At 48.8% G+C, this 20,130-nt stretch overlaps 2 protein-coding genes across 29 annotated transcripts in view; one reads left to right on the top strand and one right to left on the bottom strand.

Moving 5' to 3' along the window:
- Positions 1-6,759, top strand: part of SDCCAG8 (SHH signaling and ciliogenesis regulator SDCCAG8) — a 222,798-nt gene extending 216,039 nt beyond the window's left edge. For 13 of the 25 annotated variants that reach the window (XR_011434148.1, XR_011434146.1, XR_011434143.1 and 10 more), the window contains one exon: positions 6,417-6,759. Coding sequence is in view for 17 of the 25 variants with exons in the window: in XM_070255712.1 (XP_070111813.1) it covers positions 6,417-6,513 (97 nt within the window). In the remaining 8 variants the exon portion in view is untranslated. Of the gene's footprint in view, positions 1-689 lie in introns of all 25 variants that reach the window. The other 12 variants (XM_023632775.2, XM_023632772.2, XM_023632770.2 and 9 more) reach the window with 2 other exon arrangements.
- A 1,567-nt stretch (positions 6,760-8,326) lies between these two features.
- AKT3 (AKT serine/threonine kinase 3) overlaps positions 8,327-20,130 on the bottom strand; it is a 327,384-nt gene continuing 315,580 nt past the window's right edge. For all 4 annotated transcript variants that reach the window (XM_023632779.2, XM_023632783.2, XM_070255721.1 and 1 more), the window contains 2 exons: positions 18,773-18,875; positions 8,327-11,848 (listed from right to left, as the gene is read on the bottom strand). In XM_023632779.2, coding sequence (XP_023488547.1) covers positions 11,763-11,848; positions 18,773-18,875 — 189 coding nt within the window. In that variant the 3' untranslated portion in view covers positions 8,327-11,762. The remainder of the gene's footprint in view (positions 11,849-18,772; positions 18,876-20,130) is intronic.

The raw sequence follows: 20,130 nt of genomic DNA, 5'->3' as shown, positions 1-20,130 counted from the left end.
CCTAGGGTCCGCCTTCGCCCTCGGTCCCGTGTTGTCTCCTCTTGGGCCCAGGGCTTGGTTGAGCAGCAGTGCTCTCACCTCTTCCTGGGCCGTGGGCGTGAGGCCCTGCTGGGGAGGACAGAGACTGTCGTGGTGGTGGCGTGGTGGGGGTCCAGGGTTAAGGAACCAGGGTCCTGAGGAGTTTAGCCAGGCTGACAGCTGGGAGCAGGGTCAGGGGTCTGTGACCCAGCTCCTGGGGGCGTGAACATCTGGCCGGGCGCCGGCTGGTGAGGAAATTTAGTCTTTTCTTGGGGAGAATGGCATCTGAGAGACAGGAAGAACAGCAGTTGTCTGTCCGTTAGAGGACGGCCGCATACTTCCAGAGTGTTTTCCTTGCTCATGTCCTTACTTGGTGGTGACTGTGGCTGGGCTGACGCGCATCTCCCGAGGGGCCCCATCCCTGCGGGCCGTGTGGCTCCATCCACAGCCTCCAGTCGGGAGAGATTCCTTTATAGTCCCTTCAGATGGATCAATTACAGTGTAGACAACAGCGTCTGAAACGGACTTATCAGTGGTTACTCAGCTGACCCTAAGACTTTTGAGCATTCTTGGCAGTGAATTTACTTTCTAATTTGATTTAAACTTGTGCATGGGTCCAGCAGCCATATCTGATTATATTCAAACTCCCGGACCTGATCTCGTTGCTCCAGAGGACTCCTGGAAGAGCGCTGAGAACAGGCCCGAGAAACAAAGACACGGAGGCGGAGGAGGCCTCAGCCACGTGAGCCCCGGGAGGGCCCGAGGGGCCGGCGAGGAGGAGGAGCCCGCAGGTGGCCAGCCTGGGACTTGGAGGTGTTCACTGGGTTTGCGGTGGGCCATCCCGAGCCGGGGCCTCGTCCGGCCGGCGCAGGCGCTTCCGCGGAGCCAGCTACCTGCAAGACAGATGGTGCTGGAAGAGAACGGCAAAGACGCTGAAGAAAATAAATTAAAAAGCCTCCTCCTGAACCAAGAGTTTTTGGAAAGAATTCTAAATAGATGAAAACAAACAATTTGATTTCAACCAAATTGTTGTTTTTTTGTTTTTATCCTGATTTTCACCCGAATTGTCAGTCTCAAAAATAAACACTGATACATTCCCAGAAAATATTTTTCAAATAAAATCTGACTCTGTTAAAGTTTGCTCTGATTCTTTCAAAACTGTGTACGAGACACTGTCAACCAAAGTGACTTGCATATTTTTTTAAATAAACTTGAACATATGCAGCTAAAATGTCATTAACTCCCGGCTGCCCGAGTGTTTCAGGGAAGGCAGGCCCCGAGCCGCGCCTCCGCCTCCAGGGCCTCCCAGCGCAGAGGGGCTGCCCCGAGCCGTCGCGCAGAGGGCTTCACTTTCTTTTTTTTAAACTAAAGTCCCTGTGTGCAATTAATATTGGAAAGCACCTACAGCTTCATTTAAACCAAACTTGCTCTTCCGTTAACACGTCCCTTTGTCCAAGAGTGAAGAATTTCAGAATGAGAGTCGTGGAAGAAAGATCCATTGAAGTTTACATCGTGGCAGATACGTTCGCTCTGCTCCCGCTTCCCGAGTCAGACGTTACATTTTCAATATAAATTCACAATCGAGATTTTAAGGGGAGCTAAATATTTTAATCCAATTAGACAAGTGAACAAAACACTGAATATTGCATGGCGTGTGGATAAGTGGTTCTTGCCTTTAAAAGACTGCAGTTCCGTCACATTACAACCCCAAATGTCAATGTTGTCTTTATTTCTAACGCTTTCAAACATGAGGCAGCCAGAGGCTCCACTCCCTGCTGTTGGTGACACTGTCTGTCCTTTGGGAATTCTTAACATCTATTTACCATGGAAACATGGTTCACATAAAACAGAGACACCTGCCCTTGTGCAGAGGAGGTTCTCGTGATTCAGGGGACCCACTGGAGGATTACAACTCGGGGTCCCATGGGGATGGGAGCTCTTGAGTCTGCTAGTGCTGTGGGGAGGCGAGGGCCCAGCAGATGCCAGAGCCTGGGCGTGCTGTCCTCTGAGCCCGAGCCCTCCCATCTGCACCGGGTCCCTTGCCTCCCCCGCCCCACAAGTCCCACATCCAGCTTGAGATGCAGTTTTCCATGAAGCCCAGGGACGGTCATCGCCCCCTGCTTTCTGCAAGGCAGGCTTCCCTGCCTCTACCTTGTCATTTTTCTGGCTTCTACAGTTCTTTTCCTTTTTTGGAGCCCAGAGACAGAAAGCCAGGCCCCTTAGGCCAGGGAACCCGGGTTTTGAACTCTGACTGCAGCAGAGCTGCCATTGTCAGAGGCCAGCCGGGCGCTGGAAGGGAGAATGAACTGCTGGGTCTGCGGTGACCGTGCCGTGAACTCCTGCCCCGCTTTGCAGCTGGCAACAGCCAGATTCCAAAAAAGGCCGTGCCGGAGCCGGAGGGGTAGAGGCGGCTCAGCCGCTTGTGCCGGGGGAGAGGGAGGCCTCTGCCCGTCCCAGGCGCTGAGGCCGGGTGGAGGACACCTGCCTTCTGTCTGCTGCACACTCACCTCTGTCGGCCACGTCCACATGAGGCTGCAGAGGACTGGCCAGGGCGCCTGCCCCCGAGCAGACTGGCGACCCCGTGGCTCACTTGGCTTGTTTCCAGGTTGTCTTCCACATCTGACTCCTGCTTAATCCCACAACTGTCACACTTGGCCGCCGCAGTCTGTCACTGGGCTGGGTGGAACAGCACTGAAGAGCCTGGACACTGAGGGCCAACTGCCCCGGTTCAAACCTCAGCTCTGTACCACTTCAGGCTAATGTTTTAGCTTCCATATCCCTGTTTCTGGTATAAAACAAAAAACATAACAATAGATCCGGCTTCCCTTTCAAAGGGAGCTCCCTGCATCCCCCAGAGCCCAGCAGGGATGGCCATGAAGCCAGCAGGGTTTGCACTGAAGTCATCACAGCCTTGAGGGCCGCTTGGAGAAAGCATTTAACATCGTTTTTGTACAGATAGGAAAATAAGGCCTAGAGAAATGAAGCGACAAGAACTGGGAAGCGAATGGGCAGGAAAGGAACTTCTAGAGAGATCGGGACTCATGCCCTGGGCTGAGGGCTGGTTGGAAGGGGGCGAGGGACCACGGGGAAGGATGCTGCCTGGCTGGGAAAGCTGCAGAGCAGCGGCCCTGGCTCCCAGAGGGGGGCGTGGTGGAGCCTCTGAGAGGGCTCTTCTGGTGGCTGTCCTGGAGCTCTGTCAGCTGAGGGCAAGCTTTGAAATGCCCCAGGTGGAGGTGGGGGGAGGGATTCTGCCCTCTCTGGATAAAAATAGATGCTTTCTTGCCAGAGGCACAAGGAACAGGACCATTTTTTGACCTGGCCACACGGAGGCAGAAGATGTGCAAATGACAAGGCAGAGAGCAAGGAGAGGGTTCCACTTGGAGGGGCTGTGGGGGAGATGTGCAGAGAAGAGAGACCAATGGAAGCCTGGCTCAGGCTGCAGCTGCCCATCTCCTGTGAGCGGGCCGAGGTGGTGCCCTGCTGTCCCCGGGCTGCGCAGGCTTGGGAACAAAGCAGCAGCCATGGCTGGACCCCACAGTGTTGGTTGCCTGGGGAACAATTCACGTCCCCCAGAGAGACTCGTTTTTTAACCTCTGAATTTAAAGTCAAACTTCAGAAATAAATTAGACACAAAAGTCAGGGTTTGTGGAGAGAAGGCTCTGTTAGGATTTAAAATGAGAACAAAGAAAATGGATGAGCAACAGTGAGCTTGAAGATGGGGAGCATTTCTATCATCTGTGGATGGTGTGTCAGAAGCGCAGCCGCCAGGGCGGCCCGTCGGTCCTCCTCCACTCTGGAGAGCAGCCCCGGAGAGCTGATGTGGCCACACCACAGAGAAGGGCCACAGCAAGGGGCCTGGGCGACAAGTGGAAGGGCAGAAGGACAAGAACATGGTGGCTGAGGGCTCAAGCCACAGTTCCAGCCAGCTGACGTCCCACTGGCAGGCGCATCCTCGTCTCTCCTCCACAGCCGGAGTGGGATCACTGTGGTGTGAACGATGGAACTGACTTTCTGGAAATAAGCCTGGCTAATATGCCTAAGAAGTGATGGCAGACCAGCCAGATTTGGGCAGTAACTAAAGCTTCTCTCTCTGGACGCGCTATAGGATGGGGGAAGCCCTGAGCAGTGTTCTTTACTAAAGGGTCAGTGAACTGACGGCTGTGTTTAGCAGACAAAACAATGACCTATTAGGGTAAATAACTCCTTCAGTCAGAGGTTTCCTGAACACCTCCCACAGGGCGCGCAGCCGTGGGCACTGGGGAGCGAGCAGTGAACAGCAAGTACTAGAATACGAAAGTGAGGTCAAATACAGGGCTTTGCACCAAAACCAAATAAAATATAAAACCGATGAAGAGACAGTGATAGCCAGTTTGCTACAGAGGGAGAAACCAGGGTTGACTCTGGTTTGTTCACATGGAGGGCCTCACAGCTGTGTCGCTCCTGACTGGGCCCCGGAGCTGGGGTCACTGGTTTATGGCTCGGATGATAAATTATGAGATGGCCCCAGAGCCCTCAGGCACCACCAAGGCTCATAATGAGAAATGCCAGTTTCCTGGAGCTTGGGTTTAAAAAAATCCTGCAACGTATTTTCCTTCAACTCGGGTCTTTCCCAACGTTCTGTATGGTGCATCTGCCTGTTATCGTGTGTTTTCTACCTGAAGTTCAGTTAAATTTTTCTTTGGCAATATGCCTCTTGTGGTTTATGCTTATCCTTGTAGTCAGACATCCTTGAATCTCTAAAGTCAGAAAATAAGCCACTGCCTCCAGAGCACCCAGGTCACCAGGCCGCCCGCCAGGTCACCTGCGAGAGTGTGGGGCACAGGGTCCTTCATGGAACTGTACTGGGACAGTTCAGTCAAGACTGGAAGGCAATCAGCTCTCGATGGAGATGCAGTGTTTGATGGTCAGATGGAGCTGGTGGCGGCCTCTGTGCTTGAGTATTTCCCTAAACACAGAAGGGAGCCCTTTCTACAGCAGGGGGCCTCTGGGCCATGGGGGACTCCCTGCGGCCCATCCAGGAAGGGCCCAGAGAACAGAAGCCCCCTGTGGGCTCTAAGGAAGAGGGCCCACCCACACCCAGCCCTCAGCGGGCTGCACACATCACACCACACGTGATGTGGGCCCAGATGTGTTCAGTGGGAGATGGCGCTGTGCGCACCATATTCTAACTGCCCTGTGTCAAAACCATTCCATTTAGACACTCATTCAAGCGTCATAATCAGGGTCACACACACTAGATATCTACTCGAAACGTAAACAACCTTTTCTCATTGTTTTAAAAAGGCAGCAGTCTGATTTTTATGTACCTTGCATGAATTCTGATCCCAGTTTCACTCAGTGTCCCGTCCTGGAAATCCTCAACTAGTGATCACAGCTTACACGGGGTCAACAGGAGCCCCGCTGATTCTAGCTCAGGACATCGGCCTTGTGGGTGCAGAGGCCCCCTTGTTCTTGAAGATGATTCCAGCCAAACAGAGAGCAGATTGGGCCTGTGACCCTGCGTGGCTTTCCAGTTTCTCTGTTGAAGTAGAAACTGGGATTTGCAAGGTATCGTCTTAGCTCTCCATCTAGTCCCTATCGTGGGAGGGACTTCACACAAGGGAGGGCAAGGCCTGTGGCTCACTCATACTTCCCACATGGTGCACAGTAGGTACTCAACCGTCGTTGTGTGGAGCACGGCCATTCCCAGCAGTTTCTGACCCCACTTGCTGACGCGGTTTCAACACGAGCAGCACGCCAGCAGGGAGGCGGCGGCAGCACCACTTCCCTGCTTGTGGCGCCCCCAACCCAGTTTGCTAGTTTGGAAACATTTATTCCTGCTTAAAACTAAGAGACCCAGTACACCAAATGCCCTCTTCCAGCAGGGGAGCGGTGGTGTCCCTGGGAAACCCTTTTCGATGTTATAATAAATTGTAGCTAAAAATTGGGAGGCTTTGGCTCGCACTGTGTCCCCAGGAGCTCGAGGGCCGCCTGGCCTGCCGCCTGCCCCCCGCCCTTGCTCTAGCCTCTCTCCTGCCGGCTGAGCAGTTCTCAGGAAACAGGCTCGGGCAGGAATCGTGTTTCCTCTGCGGGACGGGAAGAGAGGGCCCTCCGGCTGAGTCCTGTCGTCAGACTCCCTCATTTAAGGGGCACACAAATGTCTGGGACACAGGTTGCTTCCAGATTAAAGCATTGAAACAAACCAGTTCACCCTGTAGTCCTATTTGACAGGGGTTTTGACCTGTGATCAAGATGAGACACAAACTTTTCATACAATTGGTCATATACAATTTCTACATTTTTAGCAAAAGAAATTTATTCTCCAAAAACTTAAAAGTGGTAACTAAACCAGTGAGAAGACAAACCACATTGAAGAACAGGATCTATTTAAACTTACTTTTTATTATCATTTTTTCCAGTTACCCAGCATGCCACAGTCTGATTGCTGACCTGATGAAACAGAGTGGAATAAAGGATTTACAAAGAGATACTGACATTCATCTGGTTTGTATGTGAGACGCCACCACGCGCTGCGACCTCCCTGGTGGACACCCCCCAGAAGGTGGTGGCCGCGTGGGGGCCACATTGGTTGCCGAGCGGTCCCTACACGACGGACGGCTGGAGCTGAAGTCTGACAGATGAGGGGCCCTCCTGGTGTGTGTTTTCAGAAATGGCTTGAGGGTATTATGTTTTTAAATCTGCTCATTTGTATGCTATGTTACACATATGAATTTCAATAAATGAACTTTTCAAAGACTTGAATTGCAATGTTTCCTTTTTACCTCGTGGTGATGAACGAAACACACCAAAAAGGCACATATTTTAACTAGGCCAAAGGGTATTGAGGACCAAACCTTTTTCCTGCCATTCCTGTTCTTTCCTCTTTTTGCGGTCTGTATGTCATCCTTCAACCTTATCTGCCTGTAATTAACATCCTGTAGACGCCCTGACTTCTCATCTGGCTAATCTGACACCATCAGGAGCCCCCAGGAAGCACCAAGCACCAAGCACCCTCCTCTCCACTCTTAACAACAGACGAGAAAGCCGCTCTGGCTCGGTGGTGCCCCTTCTTCTTCAACACAGGGATCTGAGAGGAGCCTAAAAACATACTTAGTGAAATTACAAAATGTACTTTGAGTTCTATCAAATATCTGTACACAGGTTACTATTTTAGTTTAAAATAGTATTTCTACTATACACAGTTAAGCCCTCAAATGCTTTAAAGTAATAAAACCGGGCACTGAAAATGTTGTGTTGTCTCTGAGGATGACAGTGAGACACTGAAGGCGAGGCTGCAGTTGGACCGGCCCCTGACTTCAGGCTGTTCTCCTGCCAGCACTCTGCCGTCATCGCCACGGCCTCTCCGGATCGGTGTGGACTAGGCTGTGGGGGCGGTGGCATGACACAAACGCAAAGACCACTTGAGTCTCCTGAGCATGGAAAAGGTTCAAGCCTGAAAGAATAAAACTTCAGATTCACAAGTTTTTGATTTCATCACATGTGCTAGACACAAAGGCTGTCACATAAGATATATTAATTGTCCCTAATTCTGTTTTAGGAATACAGTAAATAAATTACACAATATTCTAAAAATAGCACCTTGAAAGGATTATAGAGGACACTCTCTGGTAGCCTCCTGGATCTGTCAGCCCCAGTGGTTTTGAGAGAGGGCACATGTAAGAGGCCCTCAGATTTGGTGTGTGACATACACGGACACGCCTAACTTTGGTCCCAGAGCCATTCCTCTGTCTGGCCCCATCCCAGGAGGAAAGCCAAGTTTCTACAATAGTAGGATTATGAGGTAAAATCAGAAAAAGGCCCCACCAAAATGATTCTGGGTCCATCAGAGTGTAGTCCAGTCATCCTACCCATCGATTACTGATGCCTAAGTTGGTTAATTTGCCATGAAGTTTTGAAAATACACTCTCAAAAAGGAAGTATGCAGAGCAACACGTTATCAGGAAGACATCACTGACGAGCTACACTCCTGAAGAATCCTGGGTCCAAATCATCTGGTGGGAAGATCGTTAGGGTCTTAACAAATCCCCGAGGAGACCTAGTCCATCCCTGGCTTCACAGCGCTGAGTCGGCACCTGCCCTGGGGAGCAGCCCCGCGTCAGTCTGAGCAACTGCCGACCGCCACGTGACTGAAGCAACACAAGAACCCCGTGTGTGCTTGCAGCCACAGGGAATTTACCTGTCTTCCTGCCACGTTTTCTACAGGGCGGGTCAATACCAGGGGGAGGGATTAAAAATCTTTTTTCAGGAAAGAACAATATTTAATTTTCTGCGATTACAGAACCACATCCAACAACAATAAACAGAGAAGTAGCAGATTGACATAGTGCTTTATTTAAGCTGTCTGTACGAAGGAAAATAATGTGCATCCCTATCATATGCGTGTAAAAATACTAAGGATGTACAGTGTACAAAACAGTTTCTTGTAGTTATTTCACATCCTTGCGGGTCATATACTTAAGGAAATAAACAGTTTTAGTATGACCAACGGTAATAGTAATACAGTTTCTTGGGTTCATAGTTGCGTCTGCTTAAAATCCTTACCCAGATGACTAGATCTTGCGCGGATCTAATGAAAGAACTAGCCAGGTCAAGAGATGTCACAAACTATAAAGCTACAGGGAGGTAATTCAATTACCAATTTAGAGGTTTTCTTTTTATTTAAATAAATACTTTACATTTCATGCTTGCCTGTAATGCACTACCAGGAGCAAGATCAGGAAATTCTACTGTAGACGGGACAAACAGTAGCAGCAAAGTGTGTACACTGAGGTGTAATATCGAGACCCTGCAGTTAGTAAGGACGGCCCTTACTGTTGTACTCTAGGAGAAGCAAGAGGCCCCTGCAAGAACACTCAGCTTTAAGAAGCCAGAAATCAGGTCTGGGACATGGAAAACAACACTGGAATAATGCTATGAAATTAGTGTGGAAAGCAAAGCTGTGCGCAACCCTGCCACAAACCCGAGCAGAAATGGCCAATTTCCTCCAAGACGGCCGCATCACGACAAGAGGGCAAACCATGAAAGTCAGGACGAGATGGAGCCCACGCAGTCTGCACTGCACTCTGCTAGAATGAGCCTAGGGTTCAGACTTGTCCATCTGCCAGAGTCCAAAACTACAGCTAGGGGCAGACACGGGGAAGTTTGATAAATCTCCTTCTACATCCATCTCTCTTTTTCTCCATGTCAGCTGATTGAGATCTGGGACTGAAAGTGAGGGATTCTCAAAATCGAAGCCAAGAAAACACTGAGCATGACACTAACGGAACCTCGGGTGGGGCTGGGGGATCAGTGACGGAGCCCCGGGCACTGGCTGGGGACTGAGAGCCAGCCGTGAGGAGTGGCCAGCCCGGGGCACTGCCAACGCCATCATTAATCTTTAGGAAGTATCCTTGGCCAAGGTCATGGAAATCACCTTAATACTTGGGGGAAAAGAAAAAGCTACCGATGTGCCTGGTGTGCGGTGTCACACGCTCCCGCTAAAGGACGAGCGCTCTGAGCTCCGGCCAGTCAGCCTTCACCAAGTCTCTCTCACCTGGTTCTTTTATGTAACGTATGCAAGACAACTTACAGAACATACCTTCTAGTCTACTTTCGTGTCAAAGTGAAGCATTCAACAAAATCCAAGTGAGAAAAAGAAGCTGAGCTGTAAGAAAGGATGAACCACCATTCGCTGTAACTTCTTACTCAGGACGAAGGATGGACTTCACTCAGGTAGAGATACGAAAAATCAGGATAAAATCTATGTTGGAATGTGTCTTAGCTGCCTTAGTAAAATGCCCTTTACCCCCGTCAGTCCCAGCGGTCCGCCCGCCCCGCGTGGTCTCCTGTCTCTACATCCGTACTTCCAGCGCCAAGAGGCTAAGACATCTGCAGATGAGCAGGACTCAGCCTGCGAGGAGTCACGGCGCAGGCGAACGCTGCGCCATGCTGCGGTCCTCCGTTTGGGAGCTGTCAGACAGGTACCACCACGCATTTCCACGATCACTCCTGGAGTCAGATGGCCTCCCGCGTGCTGCAAGAGGGCCCCCAGCCTCCTGGGCTTCATAGGCTGCTTTGGAAAATGCCAGCTCCTAGCACCAAAGGGTTTAATCTGAAGGTCATCATTAATGAAGGAGAAAAATGAGGTTTGCATACATGTCCCCTTTCAGTGAGAAATGTTAGAATTTGGAGACATGAGTATATACAGAAAAAGAAAAGCTGGAGGTGTTCTTTTTTTGTTTTTTTCCCTGATGGCTTAATTCAGTGATAAATGTACCATGATCAGAATAAACACACCAGGTTCTTATCCTCTACTGCCTACTTCGTAAATACTCAAGATGTGTTCTTTTTGCCAAGTAGAGTTCACTTCTTATCCTCATTCAGGTGTCAGTTTTCTTCACTACATGACGTTGCCAGGCCGTCATCACAGTTCACTTCTCAACGGAGCGAACATCACTATCCACTTGTCTCGTTAACCCCTTGGCATGGAGAGTTGGGAATTTGCTCATTTTTAGCACCAAGGGGTTAATGACAGCATCTCTTCTCCCAGAGCCACATTCTAACCAATACAGACAGCTCCAGAGCCTCATCCACACTTGTTTACATAGGAGAAAAAGTGCATGATTCTCATCGGTGTGTACATTCCTCGCACATGGGTCAAAATAAACTGTAGTATGTCTATTTTATGTAAGTTGGAGCTGCATTTGCTAACATGACATACAATTCTCATTACTAAAAAATAAATACTACTGCAATATAAACAAAATCATAAAAGGACATTCAAAGTTTAACATCCGAGAAAAAGCTAATTCACGCAGAACTGAAAGTAAAAAATTAAAACAAATAAGGCAAACACCTGTTTACCTTGGTGTCCAAATTTGGTGAAAAGCAGGATCGTTACACCTGTCTACATTCTTCAGCCATCAGAGGTGATAAATATCAAGAAGGGAAAAAGGTTTCCAAGCACAGGGAAAAAATGCTCTCTGGTGCAAATCACGTCCTAGACCCTGCAGTGACCTTGGCCTGCTTGCATATGCTCTCTTCCTTGGGAGAACAACGTTCACTTGCCCACGACTGCCTCTGAAATCTGGATGTCCACGTGGCGCACGGAGCTGCCTCTGTAGCATCCAACAGGAATTTAAATAAATATGTACATACATATCTATGCCCGCAGTCGTTCAGTCCTCCCCTCAATGCTTCCTAATGAACTCCAGCCAGATCCGAGTGACACATACCCTCTTTATGCACTGATCTGACGTGCTGTACTACAATTCTGCGTATGCACACCACCACCCTCCCACAATCGCTTGTTCTGAATTATAAACTAAATCTTCTTAGTCTAATTAGTCTGCATCTTCTAGAAAGTTAAAAAATGTACCTAGAATCAGTGTATCTCATTAGCCTTCACCGTTAGGGAAAACAAAAACTAAAAGATCAAAAGATGACAATCGGTGCACAAATGAACGATGGTGGGCTCATGACTTCCGAAGATTGTACAATTACCTCTTAAAGTTGCTATAATAGTAAGACAGTAGCAGCAACAGCATGAGACCTTAGACTTAGATACAATTTCATGCAAAAACAAAAGGGCGCGTGTGTGCGTCTGTGTGTTCGTGTGGGCGGAGCGGCGAGGGGCGGAGACCTGCTGGGTCCGGGGTGTCTGAAGGTGCTCCTGCTATTTGTGGGAGCGAGGCCTGCTGTGACGCGCAGGAGTCACTCTCAGGAGGAAATCTAAGGTGGCCGTGAAGGAGCAGGATGAAGGAGGCTTATTCCCGTCCACTTGCGGAGTAGGAAAACTGCGGGAAGTGCGGCCGCCGCTCGTTGTCCATGCAGTCCATGCCGTCCTCGTCATCTGCGGGCAGGAAACAGCTCTGTTAACTTTACAGTTATTTTCTGCAACGTTATCTCTGGTCTATACAGTTCTAACTTCTCACATCATAAAGATCGACAGAGGCAACAGCTCCCAGAAACTTGTCATCAGCAAAACATATAGTAAGTAAACTCACTTCAAAAATTATCTCATTTTCAAACACATGATCTACGAAGAAATGATACTGTCAAATCATCTCCTTCAAGACACTAACATTTCAAGACTCAAACTGAAAAAACACCACTGAAGGAAACAAAGTTTTTTTTAAATACGAAGGAATAAATGATCTTCGATAACCTTTAATTTCATGGAACTACGCATGTCAAAATACAGAAGTCAATGAATCCGAGGCAGCCAGTGTCTGTCCAGAATCCACTAACACCTGTCTTCAAACGCTTGTGTTTCTTCTTCATGCTGCTTTAGTGTGATCACAAAATAAAGCTTCATGCTACTCCATTTCCCCTGAGTCCTTGATTACATGCTTAAGATTTTACATTATTTATTCTACATCTAATATCTGCCTTATCTCACCATTCCCGATTTTCCTATGATAAACTTTGAATTTGAATAAAGAGAATAAGACAAAGAAAAAGCAGGAAAGACGTCAGCCTCTGAGTACCGCCTCCTCAGGAAACAGCAAGAAGCCTAGTGAAGGCAGGGAGCGAGCGGCGTCTGTCCCAGCGGCTTCTCGCGTCCCCACTCCTGGACTTGAAGGATCACCCATGATCACCAACCTCTGCCCACCGCTGTTCTCATGACTAAAACGCTGCTGTCACAGCGCTCCTCCTGATCTCCGGTCACTTGTCCACATTATCCCCTGGGCATCTGCTCTGGGCAAAGTCCTTGCCGCCCTCGGGGCTCCCAGTCGGTGGCGGAGGTCCCCCACGAAATCCCCCGGCTCTGCTGGACCGTGTCTGTCCTACAGCGAAGTAAGTGAGCGAGGCTTTCAACCCAACCTTCTTCTCTTCCAGCAAAATGATTCCATTCCCTCAATCACAGAGGAACTATGACCAATTCTTTTAATTTTCCGGCCTCTCCAGGGAGCCTCAATGTCACATAATGGGAGAAAGAACACAGGCCAGGTCCCGCTGTAGCGTGGGCAAAGACCTTGTCACACAACCAAGGATGATGCTCTGCATTCCTCTGAAGAGTAACAAACATTTCTGCTTTTTCCTCACTGGTTTTCTTTTCAGTGTTCTATTCTTAATACAGAAGATTCTAGAAACGGGATCAAGTTGCTAAACAAAATCTGTGGCCTCAAATGTACTAGAAAATAGCATTATATTAGGCGGGAATGAATCCTTGAAAAACCGTTTGTGGCTCCCTGCTCCCTAGAAGTCGCTGCCCTCTGAGGGCCCCGCTCCTTCTGCACACAGACCTTTTCACTACAGTGAGCACTTCCACAAGGACTGTGATTTAGGGAAATCTCTGCTTTCTTCTTATAAAATATTGGTTCTCCCAAGAAAACCATATTCATCTTCTAGATCAAATACCCTCCACAGCATTTTCAGCTCTACTGAAGACGGCAGGAGCCGCGCAGGCATGTCTCTTGTTGAGTCACCAAGTACAAAAACTCTCGAGAGAAAAGGCAGCTAAAATGTTCATGTTCAGATTCTGACTTGTGCCAATCACATTTCAAAAAAACCGTTTTCCCCACTAACAGCTTTATTTTCTAAGTGTTTCTGTGCAGTGAATGTGCAGAGCGCCCCGGATGGCATGTGTGGGAAGGCTGGTGCTTGTCTGGCCTCAGCCAGCGAGGGGCAGAAGCTGCCCTGGGTCCCTGGGCCACAGCAGGCCCCGTGGCAGCCGGCAAAGAGTGGAGCCCGGGCCGCCAGGCCCTGACAGTGGGCTGCTGGACTTCCTTCCCGAGGAGGCATATTTACTGCTATGAGGCTGCCTGTTGGCTGAGAATTAAAAGAGAGTCTTCATTCTGCCACTTCAGTGCCACATTTCTGCAGGTAAAGAAGTCTAAATCTCGCAGATAACCATGTGAGGCCCACACCAGGACAGTCTTTAAAGCAGCTTCTCTCGTTCCCTCCAGCCCCCTCCCATTCTCTCACGCCCGGTAGACAGTGAGTGGCAAGTATCTGGTCAGGGCCCCAGGAGGGGCTGCGAGCTGGGGGTGCTGGGCAGGATTCAGGGGCTGCCTGCAGGCAGGGGCCGCAGAGGGAGGGGAGCTGCCGGCTGCCAGGGTGCTGGCTGCCTGGGCCAGGGCCCGTCACAGCCGGTCAACGTCCATAAACATGTTGCTGCTCCGAAAGGAGGTTCACAGGGAAGAAGGGTGGTAATGAACATGCACTCTGCTAAGAACACCGGACAACACCCATCCAGGAGAAGAAAACAGGTGAGCAGCTCTACATTCTCCAGCTGAGTCCCCGGATCCAACAGCATCAGCTGCCTAATCGTCTTAGAACATTTAACAAATGACTGATATGGCAGTAAAAGCTACTAGATCTCAAAGAAATCCTCTTTTTCTGTAAGAGGAAGGCAGAGGACCATTAATGGATATAATGCAAGACGACACATTCCAAAATCTGTTCAATTAATTAACACCAGTGAGAACAATCTGGCATGTTACTGCAGCTGTTTATAGAAAAGGAACAGTCTGCCTTTCTAACTGCTGATTTGTTCTAAAAAATAACTCCATTCTGTTTCACAAAAGCAAGGTGGCAAGTGGGCAGCCTGGCCGGCTGACGGTGCCTCTGAGGCTTTGAGGAAGGAGCCCCTGGGCTGTAGCAGCCAGGGAGCTGCAGTGGTTTCTCACCAGCAACACGACCCAAAGCTGCAAGAAGAGAAGATGACGTGACATGCAACCACAGTTCAAGGTTCCCCGGATTCTCCTTTCATCTGTCTCTGCCTCTTCAGGGAGCCCAGGAGATATCCAGAGACCATCACACTGAAACCGCTGCCCTTGTGCCCTAGAAGGACCCCAGAGCCGCACTTCACAGCCCCGGAGGCCACGCCCTCCAGCAGGGGCCCTGGGCCACACAGGGCAGGCTGCTGGTGCCTGCCTGTGCCTCAGCCCCCTCTGCCAAGCTCTTGCATCTGATTTTCCTCTCTATAGACCCTGAATCGGGAAATAAGATGGCAAGTCCAGTGTCCTCCTGACCCTAACTGGGGTTTAACCTGTCAGGCCCAGATGATGCTGCTGGACTCACACTTTGGGGCCGTCCAGGGCACAGTACCAGGGCAGGGCAAGACCCCACTTCTGATGCCCACAGAAGCCAGACTTCCCTAAGCCTACAATTGTAGGTGGATTCTGATAGCCACTTCGGAAGTTACTGTAATAAACGGGCTTCCTGTCTCAGCCCAGAAATGAACTTATGACCCTTTAAAGATGCTGAGTCACTAAGCTTACTCAGCGCTATCTCCATCTAAAATGACATACATTCTTTCAAGAACAGAGTTGCTGTTAGTGATAAAATGTGACATGCCAGGAAAAACATTCTATTATAACATTCAACATTTTATATTCTTGATGAAGAAGGTGAGACACCAGGTTCAGATTATATTCTAGAAACTGCGCTGGGTGACTTAAAACACCTTCCAACATTTCAGCCTCATTTTAGAAGTTCTCGAAATTGAGCAATAAAATGCCAGTAATGACATTCTCATCCTGACACCCGCCATGAGTGTGGAGTCAGGAATAAGGCAGGTCAGGCGAATCTTGAAGAGTCTGGTTCTGGACAGCTGCGGCTTTGAAATACAAGTCAATCACGAAAAAAGAACTATGGCTAAGGATGTTGAAACGCTTTTAATTTATCTGTTATCAAATAGATTTTAAAACTGCTTTGCCGTGGTCTTTTTAGTCCTACATTTCCTGACATCATATTGTGGTCAGTCCTTCCTCAGGCCCCTCCGTTCACGCCCACGCTTTTTGGCTGAGTGCTTCTTGCATGGGGCCCGTATTCCCCTTCACACAGTGGGTCACAGAGCCAAGAATACTACGGATTGGCTAATCTGCTGCTTTAATAAAATTAAAAAGAGGGTTATTCAACCTGTAGAGCTCCAGGTGCCTCTGCTCAAGAGCAGGTCTCTCAGCGGGAGAGGGATGGGATCCCCGGAGGCCGTCCAGCCCTGCACCCCCTTTCTGGAGGGCAGAGACCTGCCAGATTTGGGAGCTGGTGAGTGGCAGAGCCACGACACACAGCAGGGTCTGAGTCGGGGGCTTCTGCAACCCCACTACCCTCTTCCACACTAGGATTGTACTGGTAACTTTCTGAGATAAAATATGTACTCACGGCTTTGCATTTACAGAGCCTACCTATTTCTTTTCTTTTTTTAAGATTGGCACCTGAGCTAACAACTGTTGCCAATCTTTTTCTTCTTTTTTCTCCCCAAATCCCCCCAGCACGTAGTTGTATATTATTAGTTGTGGGTCCTTCTAGTTGTGGCATGTGGGACGCCGCCTCAGCATGGCCTGAGGAGCAGTGCCGTGTCTGCACCCAGGATCCAAACCGAGGAAACCCTGGGCCGCTGCAGCGGAGCGTGGGAACTTAACCACTCAGCCACGGGGCCAGCCGCCAATCTTTTTTTTCCAATGCCTTCCAAAATCACATATTTAGTTGTCCTAAAAGAGTCCACAAATGCCAAAAGTTCTATTTAACAAAGGAAACTGTCTCAAAGAAGCTGAGACCACGACAGAGATGCGTCAGCACCTTCCCTTGCCGAAGCCCACTGTGAAGTCAAGCCCAGGGCAAAGTTCTGGGCACCGACAGGCAGCAGCACTCTCTGTAAAGAGCTGGGCCTCCTTCTGGCCTGGAAACTAGCAGGCCCGCATCATAATTTGGTTATTCATTCATTTAATACACGTTTACTGAATATCTCTACTAGGCTAGCACCTGGCTGGGAGCTGGGACTAGCAGCGAATAAGGCAAGCCAAATCCTTCTTCTCAGAACTACTGCATCCTAGTTGGAGAACAGTGAACAAAGAAACAAATGAATTAACCAGGAGAACATCAGCAAGTCAAGGCGTCAGTGCAGAGAAGGAAGAGGCAGGGCTCCGGGTCCGACAGGGTCCCGCTCTCTAGACGGGGAGGGGAAAGAAAGCTCTCTGGTGAAGTGACATTTCAGCTGAGATCTGAAGGACAGGAGCCATTCATGTGGAGGTCTGGGAAAACAGACTCTAGGCAGAGAGCACAGGATCCACAAGTCCCAGGGAAGATGGCATGTTCAAGCTGTGACTGGGTCACGGGACAGTGGGGGAAGATGGAACAGGAGGAGGTCAGAGAGGTGCATGGACCCCGACCAGACAGGGTTGTGTGAGCCGCGTGAGGAGCTTGGATTCAGAGTACAGCGGGAGTCCTCAGAGGGAGGAGCAGGGAGACAAGGTGGTCTGATTACAGTTACGGTTATATGCAAACCGCGAGGCCCAGCAGCTGCTCTTGGTGGAAAGCGCTCACGGGCCAATCCAACAGCTCACTGGCAGTGCCCAGCATTTCAGACAAGGGCATCACCACAGTCCACGCAGGCCAGGGAAACTATGCCAAGGCCTGGGCCCACGGTTTCTGCTCAGACAATCCTGAGCTGCTTGCCCACAACTCTATAGGCTTTCTAGCACTGTCTTCAACTTTTTGAGATTCTAAGAAGCCAGTAATGCGCACAGACAGAAGGGAGGCCCACCGCCCACCACTGGTGATATACCACGGGCAGCACTTCAACACACTGATATTTCACACCTTAACCTGGGCACTGGCCCAGCTGCTGAGTCCTGCCCCTGGTGATGGCTGACGCTAACTGTGGGACTTGGGGAGGCTCAATGTCTCCCTGGGTGTCAATTTCTTCCCTTAGAAAATGAAAGGTAAGAGGTTCTTAACTTCTTCCAAGTCTAAAGAAAGAAAAGTGCACATATGCATACATAATTACATTTTTCATTTCAGGGTGTTCGCAGTCCCTTGTTGTCAGGTCATGGGCCCTGGACTAAACTCTCAGCCGAAATGACCCCTTGAGTGCCTTCCAGTACTGTAATCAGTTGACCACAACCACAGCTGGACCAGAGCTGCACCTCAACCTTCCCCTGCACGGGCACTCAATGCATCAGCACTATCAACTAATCTGCCTCTGAACAAGGAGAAAGAGGAGAAGAAACGAAGGAAAGGATACACAAGAAAAGAAGAGGAGGAAAAGCTAACCTGATGTTGTGTGAGCCAAAAGACACGTGACTCAAAGGGACCTTTTAGCTCTCCAAATGCGTGCCCAAAACTCAGCATTATCCTCACTCCTAACCCAATGATGACAGACACAGACCTTTCTCAGCATGTGGGAACGTTTACAAAGCATGATTGATACCCTTTTCTTCCAGTAAAGTCCACTTATTTAGGGTATTTATCAAAGTGTGGGGCACACACTAGTGTATGTGGGCTGATTTTAAACCGTGCATGAATGTATAGTTTTAACAGATATGAAATTTAATTTATATCATCAAAAAATTACTAGCAAACTAACTTATGTCTTCACAGGTATTATTCTTAAGACAAAGCTAAGTAACAGAGAGTGATTCAATGCAAAGTGAATTTAAAAACTATTAAGTAAGCAGGAGACCAGAACTAGCAAAGTTCTGAAGGTGGCACGTGAAGGAGCCATCTGGGAACACGGGGGTTCTCCACTTAGGGATCTTTTCAGCGGACGTCAAAGAATCCACTGAAGAACAGGAAGGAAGGCCTCATTAGTCTCTAATTTGGCCCATCATTCTCAGGTTATAATTTTCCCACATATAATTTTTCACACCCAAAAAAACATTTCTCTCAGCTACCTGTCTTTAGCTATTCCCACACTGGTAACTCTACCTTCTTAAGTGGAATGGAGTAAGTCACTAGGGAATTTGATCTTGAAAAATAGCCAATTAAAAAATGACTATTTTCTTCAATTTTATTAGTATGTTATCAATTGCCTTCTACATTTACTCACATTTTTCAGGTGGTGTTATTGTAATAGTCTGAGCCGTAAATTCTTCATCAAAATATCTGGTATCTGTCTCAGATGTTACTTGAGGCTTAAACGGAGGTACAAGCTGTAAGAAGAAAGAGAGGACTGTTAACAGATTTTAGTTTAGGAAGATTCATTTCTAGAATAAAATTAGCAAATAATGGAATGAACAGCACAAGAGATTACATGCTGAGTCACTGCGTAAGGTCAACGTGGTGGCTGGCTTCCCAATCAACAGTCTAAACACAGAATAGTAGGTACCTGGTTGTTCTGAATAAAGTTTGAGGGGTTATGTGAAATAGAACAAATGAGAACCAAAGAATAGGGTGGGAAGAGGATATTGAAAAGTCTGTCCTCATATTTTTCCCCAGTAACAAAAGCACATACAAAGCCGTATGGATGTAGACCACTGCAACAAAATGTGGGCTCCTCCTCGTGTGGCAAAGCACAACCTTGCCCGCTTTCCTCGACCTGCCTTCCTGGTGCCTGGCCGAACAGGTTATTATTGAAAACGTAACTTGATAATACAGCTATTCTCTAGGTCACAGGGAGAGTGCTGCCTCCGAAGCTGGCAAAGAAGTGGAACTTTGCTTACTTGAGATGGGCATTAATGCCAGCCCCCGTTCTGGAACAGGGGTTCTTGGCAGCCCCTGACGTTTTATGTAAATGTTTCATTCAGAGTTCTCATCACCTCCTCAAAGAGGACCACGACTCAAAAGAGATTAAGAGTAACTGCACTAGGATTGACAGAACTGGACTCATTTGCCTCAGATGGGCAGCGGGCATGGGGTGGGGCAAGTCTGGGGTTCCTGAAGGTGACAGAGCCCGAGCCGCGTGAACCTCCGCCTCTGTGACCTCCACCGGCCACAAGGGAGCCGGAGCCAGGACAGGGTTCCTGCTCCTGAGGGCTCCCTCCTCAAGGCAGAGCCTGCAGGCTGCTTGTTGCCCAGGAAGCTCAGTCCCAGGGCCTGGAGTCGGAGTGCACGCTCTGAGGCACAGGGGTCATTACAGGCGGTGCTGCTTTTAGAAGGAACTTCCCATGTGGATAGAAAAATGGGAAACAGAATGACAGAAATCAGTATGTTTTATAAAAATTTTACAGAAAAGAAATACACAATTGCCCTCACATCAATGCATTTTCCTATTCTTACTGTCACCAAATTTACGTTAAGTAATATAGCAAAAATCTTTAAATTATTCTCTAGACAGCGTTTTAAAAAACGAGGGGATGAGGAGAATTAAAAGCACGTTTTCAAAATAAAGGACTGTCTTTCAGTTTACAGCACGTTACGAAGCATTTTGTCTCTGTTTTGCCATTCTTTCTCCGGACATCCAGGACA

This window comes from Equus caballus, chromosome 30 (genome assembly GCF_041296265.1).
Source record: "Equus caballus isolate H_3958 breed thoroughbred chromosome 30, TB-T2T, whole genome shotgun sequence".
Classification (NCBI taxonomy): Eukaryota; Metazoa; Chordata; class Mammalia; order Perissodactyla; family Equidae; genus Equus; species Equus caballus.
Note: the sequence above shows the minus strand (reverse complement) of the source record. Positions and strands in the feature narration are given on the sequence as shown.